At 51.1% G+C, this 27993-nt stretch overlaps 1 protein-coding gene across 1 annotated transcript in view; it reads left to right on the top strand.

Moving 5' to 3' along the window:
• Window positions 1-27887, top strand: part of ETH_00015480 (Equisetin synthetase, related) — a gene marked incomplete at both ends in the record, with an annotated part of 29999 nt that extends 2112 nt beyond the window's left edge. Inside the window, 12 exons of the mRNA XM_013376060.1 lie at window positions 81-3221; window positions 3358-8701; window positions 8807-12332; window positions 12427-13244; window positions 13436-13936; window positions 14048-18377; window positions 18543-25740; window positions 25855-25925; window positions 26040-26306; window positions 26422-26881; window positions 26984-27342; window positions 27458-27887. Of these exons, the coding sequence (XP_013231514.1) occupies window positions 81-3221; window positions 3358-8701; window positions 8807-12332; window positions 12427-13244; window positions 13436-13936; window positions 14048-18377; window positions 18543-25740; window positions 25855-25925; window positions 26040-26306; window positions 26422-26881; window positions 26984-27342; window positions 27458-27887 (26445 nt within the window). The remainder of the gene's footprint in view (window positions 1-80; window positions 3222-3357; window positions 8702-8806; window positions 12333-12426; window positions 13245-13435; window positions 13937-14047; window positions 18378-18542; window positions 25741-25854; window positions 25926-26039; window positions 26307-26421; window positions 26882-26983; window positions 27343-27457) is intronic.
• Between the last annotated feature and the right edge of the window lie 106 nt (window positions 27888-27993).

The following is a 27993-nucleotide window of genomic DNA, read 5'->3' as shown; positions in this document are numbered from 1 at the left end:
CCCCGGGCTTACTACTCTGCCAGCCCGATGGATGTATCAAAAGCTTTTGTTTCATTTGGCAATGCGTTGCGCTTTTGCAGGCATCGAGTATGGATCCCCAACAACGGCTTCTTTTAGAGGTCGGCTATGAGGCCCTGCATGACAGTGGTTTCGACAAGGAGACTTTGTTGAGGGCAAATATTGGGACATTTGTGGGATGCTGCTGCAATGAATGGCAGCAAACATGCGCTCAGATGGGTCTTGGAATCAGTAGCTTTACGGCGACGAGCCACGCACCGTCCATTTTATCCAATCGAATATCGTACACTCTTGGGATGCTGGGCCCATCGTTAACTGTGGATACCGCGTGCTCGTCTTCCCTTGTAGCGCTGCATATAGCCATCCAGGAACTTAAGGCAGGAAGCTGCTCCTGTGCATTGGTCGCTGGTGTGAACCTCATGCTCTCTCCAAATGTCACCGTAGCGTTCTGCAAGGCTCGCATGATGGCTCCTGATGCACGCTGCAAAACATTTGATGCCAGTGCGAATGGCTATGTTCGTGGAGAAGGACTTGGTGCCATTGTAATCAAGCCTCATACGGAAGCAATGAAAGACAGCAGTCGCATCCTCTGTATCGTTCGAGGGACAGCCGTCAACCACGGAGGGCGGGCGGCCAGCCTGACAGCCCCTAGCGGCCCATCCCAAGAACGAATTATTCGAACGGCGCTTCGTAATGCTTCCGTAGCTCCGGATGAGGTGCTGTTTGTCGAGACACATGGAACTGGAACGCCTCTGGGGGACCCGATAGAGATCGGAGCCCTCAAGTCCGTGTTTAGGTCTAGCAGGGACTCCCCTCTTCTCTTGGGTGCAGTTAAGACCAACATTGGACATCTTGAGGGTGCTGCAGGTATTGCAGGGTTTCTAAAGGCTGCCCTTGCTCTTCGCTATGAGCAAATGCCCCCTAATCTCCACTTTAAAACGTGGAATCCGCACATTGACCTCAAGGGCGCGAAGTTCGTATGCCCTGTGGTTGCGCTCCCAATAACACCGGCAACAGGGAAACCCAGGATTGGTGGCGTCAGTTCGTTCGGATTTGGAGGGGCCAATGCTCACGTGTTATTACAGGAAGCACCTCATCCTTGCGTCGGAAGGAGACCATATAAGGCTCAAAAGCCCACACTGGTGTGCTTCATGTTCGGTAGTCAAGGGGTGGAAAGCCTGCAAAAATGTCGCATGCTCTATGACAGCGATCCAGCCTTTGCAAAAGCCCTCAACGAGTGTGGGGACATACTTAAGCGTTTGGTCAGCGTTCCACTGCTGTCCATCCTTTTCTCCGAGCAAGACTTGCCCAGGTCCGGAGAGAGGGCACATGGCAAACAAAGCCAGCAGTGGCTTCGGCAAACGCGGTTCGCGGATCCCGCACTCTTTTCTTTCGAGTATGCTATTGGAAGAAGTCTGATATCTCAGGGCGTCAAACCTGATGCAGTAATGGGAATCGGTGTTGGTGAATTCGTTGCCGCTGCAATAGCGGGAGTGATGAGTCTTGAAGACGGGCTCCGAGTTGCATGTCAACGAGCCAAGCTTGTTGATACTTTCCTTCCAGCTGATGCTGTGGCCGCAGCGTGTAGGGTGGGCGAGAAAGACGTGGAGATGGCAATTTCCGACGCTGGGGGAGCAGCGGGGTCTACTTCATCCGTTGCAATTTCTGTTGTCTACGGCCAGAAGCAACTGGTGTTGAGTGGAGTTCAGTCGGAGCTGGAGTCGGTTTTGATGAAGCTAGACATAGCCGGCCGGTTTAAGTACCTGCCCGACCGTTTGAGCTTTTCATCGCCATTACTATCAGACGTAGTCACTCCCCTTGCCCGGATAATTGGAAACGTTAAACTTTCCCGTCCCACCATCAAAATGATCTGCGCAACAACTGGTGAATTCTGCGACGAACAAGTCCTCAGCGCCCACTACTGGACCCGCCATCTGATACGGACAGTGCGGCTTGATCAGTGCATCAGTAATCTTGTGTCTGCCGGATGCAAGCTGCTCGTGGAAATTAATGGCCGGGCAGCCCTGATCAAAATGGGCCAGCAGAGCGTCGACGAAATGGCGAAAGATGTCGAATGGGTGTTTGCCTTCCCAGCGGCTGAAGAGGAGACAAGCGAACGACAGGCGTCTATTGTTCAAAACTGTTTAGCAGTCATGGATAGAGTAGGAGAGCAGCTTGAAATGGAACATGGCCTCCATGGGCAGGATGAACTGATTTATCACAGGAAACCGATTCCTTGGGTGCAAATTCCTCACCCGCTTGTGGGGAAACATCGCAAACTGGGGGACGGAGAATTCTTGTTCGAGACTTCTTTCCCTCGTCGAGCAGTGCCACTGTTTGCTGACCACATGGTAAACGGGAAGGCTATGATGCCCGGCATGGGTATGGCAGAAATCGTTGCTAGTGCCGCCTTCGCGCTGGACCTCAAAACCCCTTCAGGGGCAGTCGCACTAGAGAATGCATTTTTTGAGAGGCCGATGATGATCGGTTCGCAGCGTGTCACCTACGAATTCAATACCCGAGCAGGAAGTCGCAACTGTGGCAGGCTTAGCCCTCGCACAGTTCGGACTCCAAGAAGAGTAAATGATGCCTACGTCCGTAGACCACGGGCAGACAGTGACTCGCGCGGTTTCTCAACTCCGGCACTAGCCAGCCCATCTCTGGCTCCAAGTACTTGGCTTGTTTCACCAGTCAGCAGCAAGGAGAGTACCCCCAAGCTAGCATCGTCAGATCCGCGTTCAAAGGATATGAAGCTCAAAGTGGAGCTGGAGGAGGTCACTCAATCTCTTTTGTCGAGCCGAGGGGCACTACCTGATGACCAGGTCGTTCCTCAAGATGTTGAGATGACAATTCGTTGCCACATCATGAAAAACTTGAACGTTGAGTTGAGTAGTGTTTGGGACGACGAAACGAATGTTCACTGCAGCGCGCGGATTGTTCTTGGGGAACAGAACAAAGAGGACGCAACCCCATCGTTAAAGGAGCTCCAAGCGCGATGCAATCAGCCCGTCTCGATTGGCCAATTGTACGAGTCTTTATTTGACTTGGGACTTCAATACGGGCCGAGATTCCGGTCCGTCCACAGCATTTCTCGTTCGGAGTCTGAGGCATTAGCTCGCTTGATGTTGCCGGAAGGCTGCAAACAGGACTCATTTGAGAGCGGCTTCTTAGTGCACCCTGCCCTTCTTGATGGGGCGCTCCACGTAAGGAGGAGCATATGAAGGCCGACGTTGCTAGGCGTCTGACACGTTAACCTAATAATCTCTCACGCCACGTGCGCTATTTTAGCTCCTTTGGGCCGGTTTCGCATTCAGTTTCGGGTTTTGTGCTTCTTCGCAGGTTGCTGCCGCCCTCATTGGACGACATGCTTCTCGCGCTCACGTGTCTATGGTTCCAGTTGGCGCTGGTCGTATATGGCTGCGAAAGCTGGAGGGTAAGGCAGGCTGCTGGGCGCACGTAGAGTTGGTAGAATGCCGGTCGCGCTCAGCAGTGGTAAATGTTAGGATTTTTGACGATAGCTGGCAGACAGTAGCGGCACTTGAAAAGGTTGCCCTTAGAAACATTGACATTGGGGGTAGCGTAGGTGCGAGCATCCCGCGTGACCTTATTTGGAAGGTTAGGTGGGACAAAAGAGCGGAATTGACTACCCAGATACAGGACCATGCAGTTGGCAAAGGGCCAGTGCTGGTTCTTGGAGGCAGCTTGCAGCTGATGGAGGCGCTGTCGAATGCACTTGGGGGGGATGACTACGGCAGGGTGCTTAGTGTTGAAGATATTCCTTCGACGAGGAGCAAAGTTCAGGAGCTTCTCACAAGTGGCAGATGGAGAGCTATCGCCTTTGTAGAAGCTTTGACAGCTGATGAGTATGCAGCGCTGGATGTCCCACATGCAGCTATTCGCCTCCTCCAAGCATACGCCGCTCTGCTTAACAATGGAGCAACAATGCCCCCCATGTGGTTCTTCACCAGCGACATCATGGAGTCACCAATAAAGGAAGAACAAACCCCACCGCAACCTGACCTTCCAGCTCACGGTGGACTTTGGGGGCTTGTAAAAGCTGCACGATTAGAAATAGAAGTTTCGATTGGCAGCACGACGCAGATTGGTTGCCTTGATATCGCGCACTTTGAGAAGGATGATGACATGGCGAAGGCTGTTGTCACTTTCCTGCGTTCGAGTATGGCAACATCTGATGAAAATGAGCTGATGCTACGAGGCAACACTCTCTATGCTGCAAGGATCGAAAAGAGTGATCTAGCGGTACGAGGTGCTCTGGAGCTGTACATGCCCGAAAGAGGTGCCATCTCAAACTTAGTAGTACGGCCGCAAGCTTTTGCAGCCAGGGTCCCACCCGAACACAATCAAGTTGAAGTTCGCGTTCGGGCAGTTGGTCTTAACTTCCGCGACGTTCTTAATGTCATGGACCTATACCCAGGAGACCCTGGACCCCCAGGTGCCGACTTCGCTGGTACAGTTGTTGCCGTAGGGGACGAAGTGGAACACGTACGTGTGGGAGACCGTGTCTATGGTATCGCTCCAGGAGCACTTCGTACCTATGCAACAACTGATGCAAATCTCGTTCGCCGGGCTCCATCTTCCCTTGGATTTGAAGAGTCGGCTGCACTGCCGGTTATTGCCGCTACAGTGGAGTACGCCTTTGGAGATTTGGCGCATGTGAAGGCTGGTGACAAAGTACTTGTTCACACGGCAACAGGAGGCGTAGGACTGCTTGCTATCCAGTACTGCCAAAGGGTGGGGGCGACAGTCTATGCAACCTGCAGCGGCGGAGCCAAGGAAGAATACCTGCGGTCCGCTGGAATTCAGTATATCACGACAAGCCGCGATGCGGCGACTTTTGCAAAGGATATGCGTGAGTTCCTAGGGCCAGATGGGCACGTCGACGTAGTGCTGAACACACTCGTGGACGACTATATCCCAGAGTCTCTCAAACTGCTCGGACCAAATGGACGCTTCATGGAGTTGGGCAAGAGGGGCATTTGGACTCGTGAGCAAGTGAAGGAGGCTCGTCCAGATGTGATGTATGAGACAATAGCTGTGGACACCATGATGGAAGAAGACCCCGCTTGGTTTGGTGGAATGCTTGACAGAATCCGGGAGAGCGTCGAGAGTGGTCGGCTCTCCAGCCTTCCACTGAAAGTATTTGACATGGAAGATCCTGTTGAGGGAGGAGTGGCTGCATTTAGGTACCTGCAGAGAGCCCAGCATATTGGGAAGGTCGTCGTCAAGTTCCCGAGCTCTATCGAACCAGTAGAGGACGGGGCTATTGTCATAACAGGTGGCCTTGGCGCTCTTGGCTTGGTGGTTGCCGGTTGGCTTGCAGAGGAAGGAGCTCGAAACATTGTTTTAATAGCCCGTCGCGAGTCTCCGCCTCCCTCAGGCAGCGTGCCTGAATGGGACTGGCTGTCAAATATCAATTGTAAAGTAAGCTTCTTCTCTTGCGACGTGTCGAATTACGAAAGCGTGCGCGGCGTCTTTAAGAAGATACAGAAGACTGTGGCTCCGATCAAAGGGATTTTTCATGCAGCGGGGGCTCTTGCTGACTCGCTCCTTGACAGCCAGTCACTCGAAGGGCTCCGTCGCGTGTATTCTGGCAAGGTGTCAGGGGCTTGGAACATTCATCGAGTGTGCGAAGAACAGGGCATCGACAAAGACCTTCGGTTTTTCGTGTTGTTTTCTTCCATCACATCGCTTATAGGAAACGTTGCGCAAGCCAACTATGCCTCAGCCAATGCATGCCTCGATGCTTTGGCGCAGTGGCGCAGACGAAAAGGCCTTTGCTGCCAGTCAGTCCAGTGGGGACCCTGGATTGAGCAAGGCATGGCAGTAGAGATGAGGCAGCAACTGGCAAGAAATGGCATGAAAGGAATTACAAACGAACTTGGCTTTAGAACTCTCCATGACGTTCTTCTTCATCCAGACTGCCCCCCGGTTTTGGCTTGCCAGGCATTCAAGTGGAGGGCATTTTTCATTCGATATGTCACTGTCCCCCCGCTTTTTGAAGGGGTCTCGCAGGAGGCGGCAGATTTACCAGAATCATCAGGCATGACTATGAAGCACCTTTCTACGGCAGAAAGGAAAGAGTTTATCAAGGCTCAAGTGGCTGCGGCTGCTCGACAAGTTCTTGGGAGCAGCTCTCCTCCTTCGTTTGACAAGCCTTTGCAGGATCTCGGAGTGGACTCACTCGGAGCCGTCGAATTCCGTAACCTTCTCTCCAAAAAGCTGGGTATGAAGCTCTCCGCAACTACCTTGTTCGATTATCCGACTCTTAATGCAATTACCGAATATGTCTTTGAAGCAACGGGAGAGGACAGCGGCCCAACCGAGAGTGGTGCCGGTTTTCAGATGGGGCGTGGTGGTGTCCCGCATGAGGGCCTGGCTATCGTGTCAGTTGCCTGCAGATTCCCTGGCAGCTCTGACTCGACAGAAGCAATGTGGCGCATGCTCATGAATCGTACGGATTGTATGATGGATATTCCCCTAAGCCGATGGAGTGTGCACGAAATGTACAGCGACGACTTTGATTTTCCTGGGAAGGCTTATGTCAAGCGGGCTGCATTCATTGATAACGTAGAGTACTTCGATAACACTTTATTCAACATTACTCCCCCAGAGGTCAAGGCCATGGACCCTCAACAACGAATACTGTTGGAGGTATCCTACGAAAGCTTTGTCTCTGCTGGCTACACCAGAGAATCCCTCCACAATGCCAACATTGGAGTGTTTGTTGGCGTTTGCAACCATGACTGGGTGTACCTAATGTCTGATGACAAGATATCTTCCTTTTCCGGCACTGGTTCCGCGGGCTCCATAATTGCCAATCGTCTATCGTATGTATATGGATTGAAGGGCCCTTCGGTAGCTGTTGACACAGCCTGCTCATCTTCCCTCGTTGCAGTGGATGTTGCATACGAAAAGGTGGTTCGTGGAGACTGTCAGTCTGCCCTTGTTGCTGGCGCCAACTTGATGCTTACGCCTCACTTGTTCATTGCATTTTGCAAGGCACGCATGCTTTCCCCTGAAGGCAAGTGTAAGACTTTCGATGATTCAGCAAATGGCTATGCAAGGGGTGAAGGCGTAGCAGCGGCAATGATAGTCCCATTTAATGAGGCTCAAGAAGCGAAGATGGAGGTCTTAGCCGTTATTCGAAGCACAGCTTGCAACCATGTCGGCCGAAGTGCCAGTCTTATAGCACCGAATGGCCCCAGCCAAGCTGACGTTATTCGTGCAGCGATTGCCAGAGCGGGCATCAAGCCGGCTGATATTTCCTATGTGGAGACTCATGGAACTGGCACGGCTTTGGGAGACCCAATCGAAGTGCACGCCCTGAAAAGCGTGTTCGCCAGTGGGAGAGCAAAAGATGCCCCGCTTATACTTGGAGCTCTGAAGACCAATATTGGCCATCTGGAAGGGTCTTCGGGAATTGCCGGGCTGATTAAGGCGGTTCTGGTGTTGCAGAACAAAACTGTTCCTCCCAATATCCACTTCAAAAAGCTGAATGAGCACATAAACATCTCCGACTTCCCTGTCCAGTTCCCCACAGATGCTGTCCCACTGGCTGCAAACGGTTCAATAAAACGACTTCTTGCCGGTGTTAGCTCGTTCGGATTCGGAGGGGCCAACGCCCATGTAATTCTCGAAGAAGTGCCAGCCAACCTCCGTTCTATTGAGAGGCCCGTCAGCAGACAAAAGATTTGCTTCATGTTTACTGGACAGGGTTCGCAATATGTTAATATGGGTAAGGCGCTATATGAGGAGAATCAGGTATTCCGACAGTGCTTGATTAAGGCGAGCGAAATTGTTCTTGGCATTATGGGCGTGTCCATTATCGACATTCTCTATCCATCACCTCAGAAGGAGAGTGAAGCGAAGACGCTTCTTGCCAGCAGCACCATTTCTCAGCTTGCTTTATTTGCATTTGAATATGCGCTGGCGGAGCTGTGGATGTCAAAAAATGTCTTCCCCGACATGGTTCTGGGCCACAGTCTTGGAGAATATGTGGCGGGGTGCGTGGCGGGAGTCTTGAAGCTTGAGGATGCTCTTAATCTGGTAGCCAGTCGAGCGAAAATAATGGCAGAGTTACCCTCAATGGACGGCGTTATGGCAGCAGTTCGTGCTACAGAAGAGCAGGGCGAGAAAGCCATAGCCGATTTTTATGGAGAAAAGCAGAGGAAGTCATCGGTTGCTGTTGTTAATGGCTTAAAAAGCATCGTTCTTTCCGGCCCACGAAAGGATGTGCAAGCAATTCTGGAGAAAATGAATGCTTCCTCTAGGGCAAAGTTTCTATCCGTTTCTCACGCATTCCATTCACCCTTGGTAGAACCAACATGTGAGCCCTTCAAGAAAGTGGTAGAGCAAGTGCAGCTCCATGCACCGCACATTGAAATGATCTCAACAGTCACAGGACAACTTTGTGATGAGGCTCTTCGGCAACCTGACTACTGGGCTGAGCAAATCACCAAGCCAGTTAGGTTTTGTGACGCTATCCAGCATTGTGTAGCAAATGGAGCTACCTTACTAGTAGAAATAGGGCCTCGTCCTACGCTTACTTCTATGGGAAGGGGTTGTCTCAAGGAGCAGGCTGATAGTGCTCTCCAGTGGATCAACATGGTCGACCCAGAAGGGGTCAAGATCGAAACAATTGATGCCGTCGCCGCTGCAGCAGGTGCGCTTTCGAACTGGTCCCTGTAGTCTTCCCCACGTAATCATTAAGAAAATTCTATGCACGTTGAAGAACTTTGGTAACATATGTTTCTGATGCGATGCGCAGCAAAAGGTGCGAAGCCAGCGTCGGTCGTTTTCAATAGGAAGTACTTCCCGTGGAGGGACATTTGCCACCCGTTGCTGGGCCGCAAAGTTGCTCACGAGGATGGTCGCGTGGACTTTGTTGGTGGCATGAGCGAGGAGGCAGAGTCGCTTTTCATTGATCATGTTGTGAAGGATCAGCCGATGTTGCCAGCAACTTCCATGCTGGAGCTCATGGCAGTAGCCTCCAGAGAGGTCCTAGACAAGGGAGCAACGGCGACACCACCATGCTTGTCTCAGCTCGTCTTCGAAAAGCCACTCATCTTCCAGCCAGGCTCCAACACTTCCATCTCTGTATCAGTTGACTCCCACTGCCAAGTACGCTTGCTAAGTAGCTCAGAAACAGATGAGGGGGAGCAGCAGGTCCACGCATATGCACAAATCCTCACAAGCTCCATAGAGATACCAGACGTCGATAGCAAGACTATCCTGGAGGCGTGCCCCGATGAAGTTGATATGTCCTCAGCCTACGCTGAGCTACAGAAAGCTGGCTTGTCGTATGGTCCACGGTTCCGCACTGTTAAGCGCGCATTTAAGGGTGAGAATGCAGTTGTTGGTCTACTGCAAGCAGTGAGCCCGAAGAATTTCGAGCGTGGCTTCCGTCTTCACCCTGCTGTTATGGATGGTGCGCTACAACTCTCCGCAATTTTGCTATCAGATGAAGGGCAGCGCAAGGCTATGATTCCTTTTTCCATCGAATCCGTGACTATACTCAGTGCAAGCTCAGAAAAGGAAATATGGGCCCGGGTTTCCCTTTTGTCTCGTACCCCAACTGCAGCAACTGTTGATGCTCAGCTTTTCACATCGGATGGCAAGGTAGTATCAGACTTCAGTGGGGTCACCTTCCGACAGATAGACATGGAGCCTTCAGCTGCGATTCCCCGCGATCTTCTGTGGCACATTGAATGGATTCCCTCGTCAAAGCTGGATTCGCAAAGTACGACAGAGGCAGAAAGCGAGGGTGTCAGCCAACTATCTCCACTCAACAGCGACGCCCAACGCCCTGCGCAGCCGAACGCAGCCGATGCAGATGCTATAAGCTCTCACACTGACGAAGGGGGGCCCTGCTCTACGGATACTTGCAGTACAGCGGAGCCAGCACGACCAGCAATTATTTTCATTGACTGTACTGGGGATCATGAAGCTTTGCGTGATGACTTTTCGGACAACGAAGAGACAACCATTGTTTGGCTCTCAAAACCAACAGCTGAAACCGTTGCCAACGTCCTGCCATTGCCGGATGCCTCTTCACCTATAGAGTCAGACAAAGTAATTTTTGTTCTCGCTCTTAGCACAGCTTCAAGCCCTCAAGATATTCTTTCGTCTGTCCTGGACGTAACCAAGGTTATGGCTACACAGAAAACAGCCCAGTTTTACCCTGCATGGATCTTGACCTGCGGAGCCCAAGGACCAACGTATGATTGCGTGCATCCCCAGAATGCAGGGATCTGGGGTCTTGTTCGCTCCATTCGCCTGGAGGTAGACGCTACTGGTGCATCGCACTTTATTGGGTGTGCGGACATAGAAGAAGGACTGGATCTTACCAGAGCTGTAAACGAAATCATCGACCAACACCTGGTGTATCCTCAAGAAACCGAGATGCTCGTCCGTTCAGCAGAGTCAGGAACTGGCATCCAAGTTCTTTTTCCTAGGCTCAACCGTTCTTCCTTGGTTGTACGTGGCCCACTGGAGCTCCATTTGCCCGACCGTGGAGCAGTAACGAACTTATCTCTTCGCCCCCAAGCACCTATGCAGCGCAGCTCCCTCGAGCCCTATCAGTGTCGTATTCGTGTACGCGCTATAGGATTAAATTTTCGAGATGTACTTAATGTTATGGGTCTGTACCCCGGAGACCCCGGGCAACCCGGTGCTGACTGCGCAGGCACGGTCGTGGCAGTTGGCAGCCAGGTTTCTGGCCTGCAAATTGGCGACAGTGTTTACGGAATCGCTCAAGGTTGTCTGAAGACATTCGTCACGGCGCCTGCTGAACTATTGAGGAGAATGCCTGCTCCATGCTCCTTTGAGGAAGCAGCCGCATTACCTGTTATCGCAGCTACTGTTGACTATGCATTTGCCCAACTGGCTGATGTTAAGGAATCTGACAGGGTGCTTATACACACGGCAACAGGAGGCGTGGGACTGATTGCTATCCAGTACTGCCAAAGGGTGGGGGCGACAGTCTATGCAACCTGCAGCGGCGGAGCCAAGGAAGAATACCTGCGGTCCGCTGGAATTCAGTATATCACGACAAGCCGCGATGCGGCGACTTTTGCAAAGGATATGCGTGAGTTCCTAGGGCCAGATGGGCACGTCGACGTAGTGCTGAACACACTCGTGGACGACTATATCCCAGAGTCTCTCAAACTGCTCGGACCAAATGGACGCTTCATGGAGTTGGGCAAGAGGGGCATTTGGACTCGTGAGCAAGTGAAGGAGGCTCGTCCAGATGTGATGTATGAGACAATAGCTGTGGACACCATGATGGAAGAAGACCCCGCTTGGTTTGGTGGAATGCTTGACAGAATCCGGGAGAGCGTCGAGAGTGGTCGGCTCTCCAGCCTTCCACTGAAAGTATTTGACATGGAAGATCCTGTTGAGGGAGGAGTGGCTGCATTTAGGTACCTACAGAGAGCCCAGCACATCGGAAAAGTTATTATTCGAATGCGTAGTGCCCTGCAACCAATCGATGGATCCTACTCTACAGAAACGCCTGCAGATGTGCCCGCATCCCCGATAGCCCTAAAGACGACGTCTGAGGCTGACAAGTCGTATGTCATCTCAGGTGGTCATGGAGCGCTTGGTCTAGTCGTTTGCAAAATGCTCATAGAGGAAGGCGCTAGGCACATTGCACTGCTTTCGCGGTCTGGGGAGCCATCCGCTGAATTGAAGGAAGGAGAAACCTGGCAATATTTGTTGAGTGCCCAACCAAACATTCAAATCAAGCACGTAAAGTGCGACATGAGCAAGAAAGAAGACGTCAGAAAAGCATTTGAAGAAATTCAATCTGGCGAATGGCCTCCGGTGCGCGGAATATTCCATGCAGCAGGAGTGACTGATGACAAAGCTCTCGCGGAGCAAGACAAGGCGTCGATTGAGAAGGTTTATGGTCCAAAGGTATTGGGGGCCTGGAACTTGCACGAGGTGTGCGAGGAACTGGACTTGAACAAGGACCTCGAAATCTTCCTGATGTTCTCGTCGGTCACAGCCATTTTAGGAAACTTTGGCCAGGCGAACTATGCAGCAGCCAACTCTTGCCTTGACGCTATAGCTGCTTGGCGCCGGTCTATAGGATTGTGTGGTCAGAGCATCCAGTGGGGTCCGTGGGTGGAGCATGGAATGGCAGCTGGGCTGAAATCTCTCCTGGAGAAAGCGGGCATGAGGGGAATTACTGAAGACCTAGGCAGCAGGGTCCTTCAGGACGTTATGCGCAGTGGAGACCGTTACGGAATTTTGATGTGCCAATCCTTCAGGTGGAGAAGCTTCCTTATGAGGTGGGCAACTTATATAGTGCTGTATGGGCAATCAAGAGTTCTTTGTTACACATTTATAATGCTAATGGCTCGGACTGGTCTTGTTTTTTCTCAGGTATGACAAAGTTCCAGCGTTGCTCAAAAACGCAACACGTGATTTCCAAGTTACCTCCACTGCTCTTCCAATTCTTAGCTCAATGAACTCTCAAGAACGGCATTCCTTCGTTGAGAAAAAGGTCATCGAGCTTGTCATGGCATCACTAGGTCTTGCGGCACCTCCGGCAATGGACCAGCCTCTGCATGAATTAGGCATCGATTCCATTGGTGCTGTCGAGCTCAGAAACTCTCTTTCCAGCACCCTTGGAATCAAACTTCCCGCAACGGCCATGTTTGACTATCCAACTGTGGGGGCGATGATCGGCTACGTCAACAAAACCATAGCCGAACAATTTTCGGGCCATAAGCCTACACCAATGCCTAGCAGCTTCGGCAAAGTTTCAAAAGCAGACAGGAGAGTGGCCACCATTGCTATTGTAAGCGCAGCTTGCCACATGCCAGGTGGATCAACAAGTACAGCCCGTTTCTGGGAGATGCTGCAAGCAGGAACAGACTGCATGGATGAAATCCCACTGGACAGGTGGAATATGTTTGCATTTTACGATCGTGATCCCGATCATCCCGACACCACGTATGCAAAGCTCGGTGCTATGGTTGAGCACGCTTTCCACTTTGACAATTCGCTATTCAACGTCAGCAATATCGAGGCAAAAGTAATGGACCCTCAACAACGTATCTTGATGGAAGTGGCCTATGACACAATTTGGTCCGCTGGATTCGGTAAAACGGACTTGGTTGACCAGGAAATTGGCTGCTTCGTGGGCTGTTGCAATTCTGATTGGCACATGCTTGACATTCCCTCTGGTTCCTTCACAGGTACGTCAAGCGTGTCGTCCGCAGTTTCAGAGCACATGAAAGACTGAAGCTAAGCAGAAACGGGAATTGACGGCATTGCCCCATGCCGATGTTTTTTTCCAACACTTAGTGCAAATCGTCTTGAGTCTCAACTGCATGATACTTTTGCCTCAGCAACAGCATTGTACAGCTCCTGCTGTCATTTCGAGCAGGCACTGGTGGAGCCCCTTCAATAATTTCAAACAGAATCTCCTACGTTTTCGGTCTCAAGGGGCCTTCTCTGACAGTTGACACCGCTTGCTCTTCGTCCCTTGTGGCCCTGGACAATGCAGCTACCAAGCTGCATGAAGGGTGCTGCACAGGGGCTCTCGTTGGAGGCGTGAATATTATGCTATCGCCAAATCTTTTTATTTGCTTTGCAAAAGCCCGGATGATATCTCCAGACTGCCGCTGCCGCTCCTTTGACCAACGTGCGAATGGCTATGCTCGAGGCGAAGGCGCTGGAATGGTCTTCTTGCGTCCCCTTGAAGAGGCTTTAAAAGATGGAAACCCCATTCTGGCCACCCTGAGAGGCTCCGCTGTGAACCATGGAGGCAGGAGCGCTAGTCTTACCGCTCCTAGTGGTCCCGCTCAGCAAGCTGCAATACGTGCATGTCTGGTCCAAGGAGGCATTCAGCCGCACGAAGTGACAGTCTTAGAGGCTCATGGTACAGGTAAGGTGCCAAGCTATCCAGGGCAAAGCAGGAATTGTACTGAGCTGCTGAGCTCACACAACAATGCTGAGAGACAAAAGCTTATTTTACAAAGTGTTTAATGCTGTGCAGGCACGTCTCTTGGCGATCCAATTGAAATGGGCGCTGTTCGCGCCGTTTATGGTATTGGAAGGACTGCTGAAAGTCCCTTGTTTATTGGTGCTCTCAAAACCAATATTGGGCACTTGGAGGGTGCTGCAGGAATAGCAGCTCTGATTAAGCTCATGCTCTGCCTTCGGCATCGCGAGATTCCCCAAAATCTCCATTTCGAGAAACTCAATTCATACATTGAGCTGGACGATATGCCGGTAGTCTTCCCTAAAGCATCCATGGGTCTGACGGGGAGCTCAAAGCTTTTAGGTGCTGTAAGTTCCTTTGGCTTCGGCGGTGCCAATGCACATGCTGTACTGGAGGAGTATGTTCAGCTCGAGACGACGGCAAAGCGGAGGGAGCCAATTTCATGGTCTCGCAAGAGATTTGCCCACCGGGGAACACTGCATCCTCATGTTGCCCGGGTTAGGGAGACAGACGTCGGTGATACTGTCTATGAAGGAGAGGTCCGAAGGGAGCATTTCGAAGTCATGGCTCAGCACAAGCTTCAAGAGCGGCCAGTTATGCCAGGCGCACTGTATTTGGAGGCCATGGCTGCTGCTGTCAGCTGCAAGCGCATGAAGCCGTCAGGCTGTATATGCCCAGTAGAAACAGATCATTCAAAAACAGTGATATTGGAGGAGATAGAGTTCCAGCGGCCCATGCTTCTAGAAAAGCCAGTTACGGATGGACTGCATGACACGCAGAGGCTGTTTGTAACTGTATCCCCAGGGGGACAAGTGACTTTGTCTAGTTCTAAAGGTGAGGAGGACGAAACTTTTGTTCACGTGACCTGCCGACACATCAAAGACGCTCATCAAGAGAAAGAAACGCCATCATCTGCGGAGCTACTAAGCATATTTGAGCAGGACAAAAACCGTCAGGTTGTGGATGTGGAGCAAATGTACCAGCGCATCAAAGATAATGGGCTTGTTCTTGGTCCCAAATTCCGAGTCGTTAAGCATATGGAATGTGGACCCTCGAGTGCAAAACTGCGGCTTGAGCTGCCCGGCCCCATCACTGTAGGCGAAACTGGTTACCGTTTCCATCCATGCGTTCTAGACGGAACATTCCAAACCGTGGGAGCTTTGGTGCTGTCACACGATCTTGCAGCTGCAAAGAAGGAGTCTCTGCAGCCTCGGCCGTCACGGCTTATGATTCCCTTCATGATCCAGCGGGTGGCTATGGGGTCCATGAATGGTGTGCATAAAGCCCTTCTTGCTCACGTAGCTCTCGTGAAACGCGATGCAAGTCAGGCAGTGATGGACATCAATATTATGACTGAAGACGGGGATTGGGTAGCCAGCATTACGCATCTCACGATGCGGGCTGTTGACCCAGTTCCTGCAGCTGAGATTCCTCGAGAGTTGTTGTGGCACTCCCAGTGGCAGAAGTTTAAGACACTGCCGAGCATTCCAGAAGATGCGAATCTGAAAATTGTTGTGATCGACTTCAGAGCAGTGAAAGATGAGACGCTTGCTCAAATCGACGAGCTTGTGAAACCATGGAGCTGTACACTTATGAGCAACCCTACTGTGGAGGATTTAACACCACTGGTCGTCACAGGGACTGATGATTCAGCACAGGAGACGACTGTTATTGTAGTCGCGGCGACCACAACTGCAGCTAACGACACCTCAGTTGTTGCAGGCCTTACAGTTGTCTGCAAGGCTGCACATCGGGCCATAATGGCTGACAAGACGGCAGTGCTAAGGCCCATCTGGATTATCACCCATGGTTTATTCGCAACTGAAGGACAACGTGGAGGCTGCTCCCAAGCAGGTGCTTGGGGTTTTGCACGTGCTGTGCGCTTAGAGACGGCAGCTCAGCTGGGAAGGCTGATTCCACTCGGTTGTGTGGATGTTGAAGATCCAAAACTATTGCCTCAGACCTTGTATGCTTTGGCTACGATTCAAGAAACAAAGCCATATGAACCAGAGCTGCTTGCGTGCACCCAACTTGCTGGAGGAATGGATGATGATGAAGCTCCTGCTAGTAGTGGGACGGAAACAGCGCCAGAACTCCCGCCAGAAACGCCTTCCATCTTCGTTCATAGACTTGCAAAGTGGAAGAAGGGTGTCCGAGGACCTGTCGAACTGCATCTCCCTGATAGAGGAGCCATAGCGAGCCTCGTCTTGAGGGCTCAATCAGTCGGCCATAGGAAGCAGCCAAAGGGAAATATGGTGGAAGTTAGAGTGCGTGCCATTGGCTTAAACTTCCGCGATGTCCTAAATGTTATGGGACTATATCCTGGGGATCCAGGGCCACCAGGGTCAGACTGCGCTGGAATGGTTGTCGCAGTGGGTCCGGAAGTGAAGCGATTAAAACTAGGTGACACAGTGTTTGGCATTGTTCCTGGGTGCTTGAGGACATTTGCAGTGACGAGCGAAGATTTGCTGTGGAAACTGCCCGAAGGCTTGTCTTTCTCTGAAGGTGCGACCCTTCCAGTTGTGGCTACGACGGTGCAGCATGCACTTGGTGACATTGCTCGGGTCAAAGCAGGCGATAAGGTCCTAATACATGCAGTGTCTGGAGGTGTTGGCCTCCTGGCGATTCAGCACTGTAAGCGCGTTGGAGCTATCGTCTATGGTACTTGCGGCAGTGAGGCTAAGACAAAGTACGTGAAGGAGCTAGGGGTACAATATGTGACATCAAGTCGCAAGCCGGAAATATTTGTCAAAGACATGCGGAAGTTTCTTGGGGAGAACGGGAAGGTTGACGTCGTGCTCAATTCCCTGCTAGAGCCTTTCATATCTTCCTCACTTTCTTTCCTGGCGGAAAACGGTATTTTCATCGAGCTCGGCAAAAGAGGTATTTGGACTCACGAACAAATGAAGGCAGCACGACCAGATGTTCAATACGAGACTGTAGCTGTTGATCTTATGATCGAAGACAACCCTCGCTGGTTCGCTCTCCAACTACACCGTATGACGCAGCGACTGGAGTCTGGCGCCCTCAGCCCTCTTCCAGCAACAGTTTTTGATATGACTGACCAGCAGGACGGAGGCGTTGCTGCATTCCGGTTCCTTCAAAAGGCGCAGCACGTCGGGAAAGTGGTTTTGGCGATACCCAGTGCTCTCTCTCCAAAGGTGCACGCCGCCACCCTGGCGAAGTCCTACATAATCACAGGCGGTCATGGAGCGCTTGGTCTAGTCGTTTGCAAAATGCTCATAGAGGAAGGCGCTAGGCACATTGCACTGCTTTCGCGGTCTGGGGAGCCATCCGCTGAATTGAAGGAAGGAGAAACCTGGCAATATTTGTTGAGTGCCCAACCAAACATTCAAATCAAGCACGTAAAGTGCGACATGAGCAAGAAAGAAGACGTCAGAAAAGCATTTGAAGAAATTCAATCTGGTGAATGGCCTCCGGTGCGCGGAATATTCCATGCAGCAGGAGTGACTGATGACAAGGCTCTCGCGGAGCAAGACAAGGCGTCGATTGAGAAGGTTTATGGTCCAAAGGTATTGGGGGCCTGGAACTTGCACGAGGTGTGCGAGGAACTGGACTTGAACAAGGACCTCGAAATCTTCCTGATGTTTTCGTCAGTCGCTGCGCTTTTGGGAAACTTTGGCCAGGCGAACTATGCAGCAGCCAACTCTTGCCTTGACGCTATAGCTGTTTGGCGCCGGTCTATAGGATTGTGTGGTCAGAGCATCCAGTGGGGTCCGTGGGTGGAGCAGGGCATGGCAGCCGGCTTAAGACAAGAAATAGAAAAGGTTGGCCTTCGTGGACTAACGAATGATGTCGGCCTTCGTGTTCTTGTGGATTGTTTGCGAGGAGGGGAGATGCCCGTGCCGGTACTTTGCCAAGCCTTTAGATGGAAAAAGTATAGTGAACAATTCGACACCATGCCGCGCTTTTTCGAATATGTGGAACTTGATGTGACAACCCCGGCGGCACTGCGCCAGCTGTACAGCTCAATGACTCCGGAGCAGCTTAAGGAGCACGTCACCAAAGTAGTTATTGACACAGCGAGGCAAGTTTTGGGTGCAGCGGAGGTTCCACCTCTTGACTCTCCTCTTCAGGAGTTGGGCATTGACTCCTTGGGTGCCGTGGAGCTACGTAATGGACTTGCTCAGAGACTTGGAGTCAAGCTATCAGCAACGACTCTCTTCGATTACCCGACTATTGGGGCGATAATTACCTACATCCAAAATCAGATTTCCGGAAACATTGCCTCAGGGTCATCAGAACAACCGACATCAGCGATGTCTCTCATGAGCCACACGCAAGGGCTTGCCGTCATTGGAGCATCATGCAGACTTCCAGGGAACAGTGAGAGCCCTGCGCTACTGTGGGAAATGCTTTTAAGGTGCGAACACAGCCCATTCATATGAAATTCTGCATCCGCCTGTGATTCACTGGAGTTTAAGTATCAGATAGGGTATATGTAGGTAATTCTGAGTAGGGGCGATGCTTTGCAATGAGTTTTTTTCTCCTTAGCGTCGTCTTGTGTGACTTTACGGTGTGTCTGCAGAGAAAAAGACTGTGTTTCCGAGATCCCGTTGACTCGCTTCGATGTTGACTTATTTTATGATGCCGAGATAGATGCGAAGGGGAAAATGTATGTACGGAAGGCCGCATTCATGGACAACGCCGAAATGTTTGATAACAGCTTTTTCAATTTGTCTGCTGCTGAGGTTAATTATATGGATCCGCAGCAGCGAATGGCACTGGAGGTGGCATATGATGCCTTCTACACAGCGGGCTATACACGCGACACACTTGTGGGAAAATCAATCGGGGTGTGGATTGGCTGTTGCAACTCGGACTGGCATTTCCTTGAGCAGCAGTCCGACCCCTTCAAAAGCAGCAGCTATTCAGGTCCTGGCGGTTCCGGTTGTTTGGTTTCAAACCGAGTCTCCTATGTATTCGGTATTAACGGGCCGAGCATGACAATTGACACTGCGTGCTCTTCCTCTCTTGTGGCAATGGACTCAGCCTTTCAAGGGATCCGCCTCGGCTACTGCAACGGAGCTCTGGTGGCAGGAATCAATTTGATGCTTTCGCCACAGTTGTTTTTAGCATTCTGCAAAGCACGTATGCTCTCGCCAGAGTGCCGCTGTGCTACGTTCGACGCAGCTGCTAATGGTTACGTACGCGGAGAGGGTGCAGGAGCAGTGGTCATTAGACCACTTCAGGACGCCGAGGCAAGTGGACAAAAAATACTTGCGGTACTTAAGGGAACAGCTGTCAGCCACAATGGCCGCAGTGCCAGTTTGACTGCTCCGTATGGCCCCATGCAGCAGGAATGCATGAAGCTAGCCTTACGTCACGCAAATGTAAATCCAAAAGACGTTCGCTATGTCGAATCCCACGGAACAGGTACTTCTCTCGGTGACCCAATTGAGATGGGTGCCATCCGAGCAGTCTATGGAACAAATAGAAATGACAGTAATCCCTTGATTGTTGGTGCCCTCAAGTCGTACATCGGACACTTGGAAGGAGGAGCTGGTATTGCAAATGTATTGAAGGTTCTCGTTTGCCTGGCAAACCGTGCTGTACCTCCTAATCTACACTATACAACTCCAAATCCCTTCATGGATATCGAGGACTTCCCTCTTGTATTGCCGAATTGCGTAGTACCCCTAGAGCCCGCACCTAATAAATCCAAAGTGCTTGCCGGCACTAGCTCTTTCGGATTCGGCGGTGCAAATGCTCACGTAGTGCTGGAAGAGTATATTGCAACAACTGGAAGGGCTGCCGTCAAGCAAGGAGCAGGGAAGCGAAAAATCGCGTTTTTCTTCACAGGGCAAGGCAGTCAATACGTTAATATGGGAAAGGAACTGTATGAGAATGAACCGGTCTTCAGGGAGGCAATGGATGAATGCAGTCATCTTCTCGAAGAATTGCTGCCGGTACCATTGCTGGAAGCGATTTACCCGACCAAGGACTCCAAAGGTCCGTCACTTCTTGAGCAAGCTCTTTACGCCCAAACGGCAATCTTTGCTGTTGAATATGCCCTTCTGTGCCTCGCTAAAAACAAAGGTTTGGAGCCTGATGTTGTACTGGGCCACAGCATTGGCGAGTACGCTGCAGCTGTTGCGGCGGACGTCATGAACGTAAAGGATGCCCTCCATCTTCTTGTCGAGAGAGGACGAATTATGCAAGAATTGCCTGCTCGTGGAGGGGTAATGATTGCTTGCCGCTGCTCCCAGGAGGAGGCACAGAAAGCCCTTGACAGCGTTGGAGATTCCGCAAAAACAGCAGAAGTAGCAGTTGTCAACGGTCCCAGAAGTATTGTGCTGGCTGGTGAAGAGCCTGATGTCCTCAAGGTTGTTGGTGCTCTTGGTATTGGTGAGCGGTACAAGAAGCTTAACACAACACACGCCTTCCACAGCAGCTTGGTTGCTGATGCGGTCAAGCCATTCAGAGAAGCCCTTGTTGGGGTTCCTCTTAAGCCACCAACAGTGACATATGTCTCCACAGCACTAGGGACGACGTCGATGACTGAAGTGACAACTGCGGATTATTGGGCTGAACAAATCCGGCTTCCTGTAAAGTACCTGCACGGTGTTCGTGCGGTACTAGATTGCGACGTCTCGATTATTGTTGAGCTGGGTCCCATGCCAACGTTGATTACCATGGCTCAGCAGTCCCTAAAGGCTTCTGACATTCTGTGTTTGTCACTCCTCGACCCGAAGACTTCAGACACTCAACAAGTTGCAAACAGTATTAACGCATTGTTTTCGAATGAAGAACGCCGCCATGAATGGAAACGGCAGGCTTTCCCATGGTTCAAGCTTACGACGCCGCTTGTTGATAATGTGCAGAGAGAAGGCAGCACAGAGGCAACAGCAACGACTGTCCTAGACGCCCATGTATTAGACCTGCTGCAAGACCACGTTGTAAGCCAAACTCCCATCATGCCCGGTGCGGGGTTCTTGGAAATTATGAGCAGCGCAGCCTTCATGCACTACGACGGCAAGATTCCAAGTACAGCAACAGTGCTAACAGATGTCGAATTCGACCGTCCGATGCGGTTGCTTGACCCGGAAAGTGCTCAGAAGGGACACGAGCCGACCGTTGCTGTGATCGCCACAGTTAACAAAGACGAAGTCCAAGTCAAAAGCCAGCTTGAGGAAGATGACGAAGCCCACGTTCACTGCCGATCTTCTGTTCGGCTAGCCCCAGCTGACACCGTTTTCGACTTGACAGAAGGCTGGGGATTTTTAGATGAAGCAAAGAAGCGCATACCACAGGCAGTTCCCCCAGAAGAAATTTACAGTACAATGGCTTTATCTGGGCTTCAATACAAGAAGCGTTTCCAGACCATTCGGGAGGCCTACCGGAGTCCAACCGAAGCGATCTGTAGGTTGCAGGTTCAACAGCCGTTTCTACCATTCGAAAGAACGTTCCGCTTCCATCCAGCCCTGCTGGATGGCGCCATTCAGTCTGCTTCATTGCTTCTTGACGACGTGCATCCGACCCGACCTATGGTTCCTGTGGGCATTCGCAAGGCGACAATGTCCCGACTGCCACCAGACGTTCTGGTTTGGAGCCACGCCATCTTGAAGAAGAAGGATTCCAGCATGGCGGTTCTCGATATAACGATATATGGAGGTAAAGGAAGGCCGTATGCAGCCCTTGAGGATTTGACCCTGCGTGTGGTCGACATGTCACGGAGAGCCACTATTCCGAGAAATCTTCTGTGGGAAGTTAGTTGGCGACCACGCTTCTCCGACTCAGAAGTAGCGGCTGCTGAATCCACCAGAAACAGCGGCGAAAGCTCTCCAGGCCACAGCCGCGGCCAGCAGGATGACATTGAGACTCGCACTACGTCCCCTCAGTCTGATTCTCACCCGAGTCGAGCTGTCCCGATACTGTTGCTCGGTTGCCCTGAGGACTTTGTAGAGGGCCTAAAGGAATGCACTAACTCTATACCCTTCCAAGTGGCAACTGTAGAGGAGTTGCAAGGCACTCTCGACCAGAAGGGAGCTGAAAGCAAGGTGTGGAGTGGGGTAATCTACATGGGCGCTCTGGATAAGTCGCGCGCAGAGGTTGACTGCATTGCAGACTGTTTGACCATCTCTAAAGCCTTGGCACAGGTTCCAGCTCACATTGAAATTCCTCCTACATATGTAGTGACTACAGGGCATGTCCAAGCAGTAGATGAAGACACATTTGTCAATCCAACCCATGCAGGTGTCTGGGGTTTCTGCCGTTCCGCCCGGCTTGAGGTAGAGAATACAATAGGGCGTCCAGTCCAATTGGGATGCATAGACGTTCCTCCAGACGCGGCAAAAGAACCAACAGTGATTGCGAACATTATTACCCAAGCTATACGAGATGATGCTTCTTCTCCAGAACTTGAAATCTGCGTGCGCAACGGAGTACAGTATGTTCCTCGCTTGACAAAATCCTCCATAGAGTGCCGTGGTTCCCTCGAGTTATTTATGGGTAACCGTGGAGCCTTGAGTATGCTGAAACTTCGCCCTCTGCCTGCTTCAGCGAGGGCCGACTTGCCTGAAGGATGCGTCGAGGTGCGAATTCGCGCTGTTGGTTTGAACTTCCGAGATGTGCTCAACGTTATGGGACTATACCCTGGGGATCCAGGTCTTCCTGGAGCTGACTGTGCAGGTACTGTTGTACGCGTCGGACCAGGAGTGACCAGATTCAAACTAGGTGACTGCGTCTACGGCATAGTACCGGGATGCTTAAGAAGCTTTGCAATAACATCTGCGGAACTAATACGTTTAATGCCAGCTGGTTTCTCATTTGAAGAGGCCGCGGCTCTTCCCGTAGTTGCATCTACAGTGGAATACTCTTTAGGAGATCTGGCGAAGGTGAAGGCAGGCGACAGGGTGCTAATACATGCAGTCACTGGCGGTGTAGGCATAACCGCTGTTCAGTACTGCCAGCGGATGGGCGCTATTGTCTACGGAACATGCAGTGGTGGCCGCAAGGCTGAGTATGCCAAGTCTTTAGGGCTTGAACACGTAAGCACCAGCCGAGATGCGTCGACTTTTGCAAAGGATATGCGTGAGTTCCTAGGGCCAGATGGGCACGTCGACGTAGTGCTGAACACACTCGTGGACGACTATATCCCAGAGTCTCTCAAACTGCTCGGACCAAATGGACGCTTCATGGAGTTGGGCAAGAGGGGCATTTGGACTCGTGAGCAAGTGAAGGAGGCTCGTCCAGATGTGATGTATGAGACAATAGCTGTGGACACCATGATGGAAGAAGACCCCGCTTGGTTTGGTGGAATGCTTGACAGAATCCGGGAGAGCGTCGAGAGTGGTCGGCTCTCCAGCCTTCCACTGAAAGTATTTGACATGGAAGATCCTGTTGAGGGAGGAGTGGCTGCATTTAGGTACCTACAGAGAGCCCAGCACATCGGAAAAGTTATTATTCGAATGCGTAGTGCCCTGCAACCAATCGATGGATCCTACTCTACAGAAACGCCTGCAGATGTGCCCGCATCCCCGATAGCCCTAAAGACGACGTCTGAGGCTGACAAGTCGTATGTCATCTCAGGTGGTCATGGAGCGCTTGGTCTAGTCGTTTGCAAAATGCTCATAGAGGAAGGCGCTAGGCACATTGCACTGCTTTCGCGGTCTGGGGAGCCATCCGCTGAATTGAAGGAAGGAGAAACCTGGCAATATTTGTTGAGTGCCCAACCAAACATTCAAATCAAGCACGTAAAGTGCGACATGAGCAAGAAAGAAGACGTCAGAAAAGCATTTGAAGAAATTCAATCTGGCGAATGGCCTCCGGTGCGCGGAATATTCCATGCAGCAGGAGTGACTGATGACAAGGCTCTCGCGGAGCAAGACAAGGCGTCGATTGAGAAGGTTTATGGTCCAAAGGTATTGGGGGCCTGGAACTTGCACGAGGTGTGCGAGGAACTGGACTTGAACAAGGACCTCGAAATCTTCCTGATGTTTTCGTCAGTCGCTGCGCTTTTGGGAAACTTTGGCCAGGCGAACTATGCAGCAGCCAACTCTTGCCTTGATGCGCTCACTTCGTGGCGCCGGTCTATAGGATTGTGTGGTCAGAGCATCCAGTGGGGTCCGTGGGTGGAGCAGGGAATGGCAGCTGGTCTGCGGCAGCATCTTGACAAGGCTGGCATGATGGGAATCAGCAATGAGCTTGGAACACGGATCTTGCAGGACGTGCTCAAGAGTCCTGGACAAGCTGTCATCTGTGCCCAGGCTCTGATGTGGCGCAAGTTCCTCAGGCGCTACGCGTTTGACCCTCCACCTTTCTTCTCAGATGTGTCTACTGTTACAGCCGTCACATTCAATAACACAATTGACCTGAACTCCATCAGTAAAGGTGCCCTAGTTGAAATTCTCGTTGATGTCGCGCAGGCTGTTTCCGGATCGGCAGAAAAGCCAAATGCTACAACACCGCTTATTGACTTGGGGCTTGATTCCCTAGGCGCAGTGGAGTTCCGCAACTCTGTTGCAGAAAAGACGGGAGTAAAGCTTCCCCAGAATCTAATGTTCGAAAACCCAAGTGTTGAGGACATTGCCGAATATATATTGAACAGGGCGAAGTCACCAGATGGTGCATCTGGTACAAGAGGGACACTAGTTGATACACTTCAAATCAGTATCGACCAGTGGCTTATGGCTGTGCTTGTCCCGGCAGAGCGTTATGCTCTGTATGTGGACTCGCTTACTTCCGCATACGGATCTCTTAGTGACATGGCTGCTGTCGAAGATATTGTAGGTGCCCTTGAGAAACTCGAGGTTACAGCCTCAGAGGACTTTGACCGTTTGAATGTAGCGTGGCAAGAGCTTCGAGACGCATATGCTAACCGTGCTGAAGCCACAGCAGCTGTTAAACGGAAGCCCCGCTTGGCGGTTCGGGTGCCGCACCCAACGGAAGATGTTGACTCATTGATAAGCCAGCTGACATTCGACGTTCAGGCTCTTGAGCCTCCCACATCTCCGGAAAACTACAGAACAGCACTTTTGACTGGAGCCACTGGGTTCGTTGGCCGCATACAACTGTCAGTACTGCTGGAAGCATCAGACAAACTGGAAGTTGTGTGCATCGTCCGCGCCAAAGATGCAAACCATGCTCTCGACAGGATTCGGCAAGCATGCAAAGAGGCCAAGTGCTGGAAAGAGGAATACTGCAGTCGCATTTGCCCTCTATCCGGCGACTTTACTCTTCCGAACTTGGGCCTTGGAGAGGAAAAGTTTGAGGAGCTCTCGAAGAGAGTAGATGTTGTTTATCACACGGGAGGAGATGTCAATCTACTCAGCAACTATGCCAGACTGCGTTCTTCAAACGTCCTCTGTATCTCAGGAGTAATCGACTTCTGCACAAAAAACAAGTTGAAGCCCTTGCACTTTGCTTCTACTCTTGGGCAGTTCCCAGCCTTCTTTTGTGAATTCACTGGGGCATACGAAAATTACCGTATTACAGAAGACAGTCGGCCTACCGTAGAGGAAATGGATGCCTTCTACCCACCGTTGCGAATGGGGTACCCCTGGTCAAAGTGGGCCGCTGAGTTAGTCTTGTGTAGCGCACGGGAAAAAGGCCTTCCTGTGTTCCTGTACCGCTTGCCGAACACCTACGTTGCTTACTCGACGGGCTACACCAACCGAACAGACTATGCTACTGCCTTGATGATTTCAACTATTCAAGAGGGAATTTTCCCAGTTGGCTGCGCTGCTGCTCCACTGACGCCGGTTGACATCATATGCGAAATGCTGGTAAGCAACCATAGATACAAATTGGTCAGAAAGTGTCAAAAATAATGCCTACAGCTAGTTTTCGCATGAAGAAAGCCACAAAAATCTGCATGTGCATGGTACTTACGACCACAGGTTGGCGTGTCATTTTTGAAAAAACCGAAGCACTTTGTGTATCATCTTTTCGACCCCCGTGCCATAACAAGGTGAGTATTGACTCAGAAGGGATTTTATGCATTTAATGAAAGTGAAAGTTGTAGAGGCACAGGCTTCAGCAGGCCCACCTGCTTCTATTCCCTGTACTTGCATGCAATCTTCAGGGAGCATCTAGAAGTCTGGAGTCAAGAGCTTGGCCTCGCGTACAAAGGTGCCAGCGTCGACGAGTTCCTTGCTGCAGTGAAGGCTCGTGGTCCTGAATCCCCAGTGTTCAAATTCGTGCCTCTGATGCAGTTCATGAGAAAGTACTGGTTTGATTCAGAACAACGCACAGATGACTTCCCCATCGAAACTAAAAACATATTTGATGAGCTGCCGGATGCCAAGTGGCCAGATCAAAGGGACGTATTCAAAAATTCACTGCTATACAGGTACGCAATTTTCTGCGCTACTGGCGTTTTGAGATTGTGCTGCCACTCCCCTTCTTCCAGGCTCATCCTCTGTACTCACTGTGAATGTGCCGGGCGTATCTGCTGTTCCCTGCAGTGTACAATCGGGCTTTTTCCCCAAAAATTCCAAAGCGATAAGGGTTGATCCTGAAGCTTGTTTGGAAGACGCGAAGAAGTTGTCGGGCTTAGACACACTCGGCGAAGACCACGACTACTTCATGAACCCGTTACGTATCTTGAAAGACTCTCTTCTGCAGGAGTCCAATCCGTCATTTTGCGGCAAGCTGGCCATGTTTCGCACTGTTCGCCAGCAACTGATGAATCTTATGTACATGGAAAAGATGAGGCATCAGCATCCCGAAATAGAGCAGCAGGAGATTAAGGAGCCACTGATAATTGTTGGTCTGAATCGGACAGGCACAACATTCCTACAAAACATTATGGCAACTGACATCTCGAACCGCTCAGCCCGTTACTGCGAGATGATTGCTCCCTATGGCAACAATGGCGAATACTGCCAGAAGGGCCTCAGCAACGATCCAGAATCGTGGAAGCATGTGAGTACGACCACATCAGCAGTCTTTGTTATGACAACTGGTTTTTATCTTTTACGCAGCCTACTGCATCGTTGTCTTATGCGGGCATTATGTTTTTTGCAGGACCCGCGGATCAAGTTTGCTCAAGAGGTGCTCGATAGCCAACTAGCTCTCTCCGAGGAATGGATTAGCATTCATGCACAAAGCGCCGAGCTTCCAGAAGAAGACTTCGTTATCCTTGAGCACTGCGGCCGATGCTATTCAATATGTACTGAGTTCAATGTGCCATCTTACAGAAAATGGCTGTATGCTAATGACTTCCAGGAGATGAAAAATGCCTACAAATTCCACAAGCGTTTCCTGCAGCATCTACAATATCAGCGGGTGGCAGATCGGTGGCTTCTCAAGATGCCATTCCACCTCTTCACTCTTGATGCGCTGTTTGAAACGTACCCAGACGCAAGAATCATCTTTATGCACAGGTACGGTTACCGGCTTCGGGGCGATAAAGCTACCTGCTTACTCGAAGATGAAGGCTCAGCTTTCTTAACGATTACGTAGCTCGAAAGGCTCTGCCTGTTCGCTTCTTGCGTGCAGGGACCCAAAAGACACTCTAGCTAGCTGGGCTAGCTTGGTAAGGTGTGCTCAGCAGTCCCTCCTTGATTCCGTCAACCCAGCCGAGCTAGGAAAACTCGAGCTGGAGGCAATGTCTTCAATGATTAATAGGGCATTGGAATTCCGCTCCTCCAGGCCCGATCTGGAAGGTCAGATACTGGACGTGCAATACAAAGATTTGATTGAGGATCCGTTGGGCACTGTATCGAAGATCTATAGCCATTTCAACATCCCACTGACTGAACAGGCACGTCTGCGCATGGCTGAATTTTACCAAGAAGATAAGAAGACACGCAACAAACTATCCAAGCACCAGTACACACTTCAAGATGTATCGCTTACAAAGGCTATGGTGGAGGAAGCTTTCGACCAATACTATAAATCTGGATTGTGCAAGTACCTGAAGAAATAAACTAAATTTCTCCATCGAGCATGGCAAAACTCTCTTCAGTGAATCATGCATAATCTGGATACGACTGTCTTGCACTCAGCTGGCGCACACCTACCAGCAGGCCAGA

This window comes from Eimeria tenella, genomic scaffold (assembly GCF_000499545.2).
Source record: "Eimeria tenella Houghton genomic scaffold, Eth_scaff31, whole genome shotgun sequence".
Taxonomy (NCBI): Eukaryota; Apicomplexa; class Conoidasida; order Eucoccidiorida; family Eimeriidae; genus Eimeria; species Eimeria tenella.
This window is presented reverse-complemented; position numbering and strand designations above follow the sequence as displayed.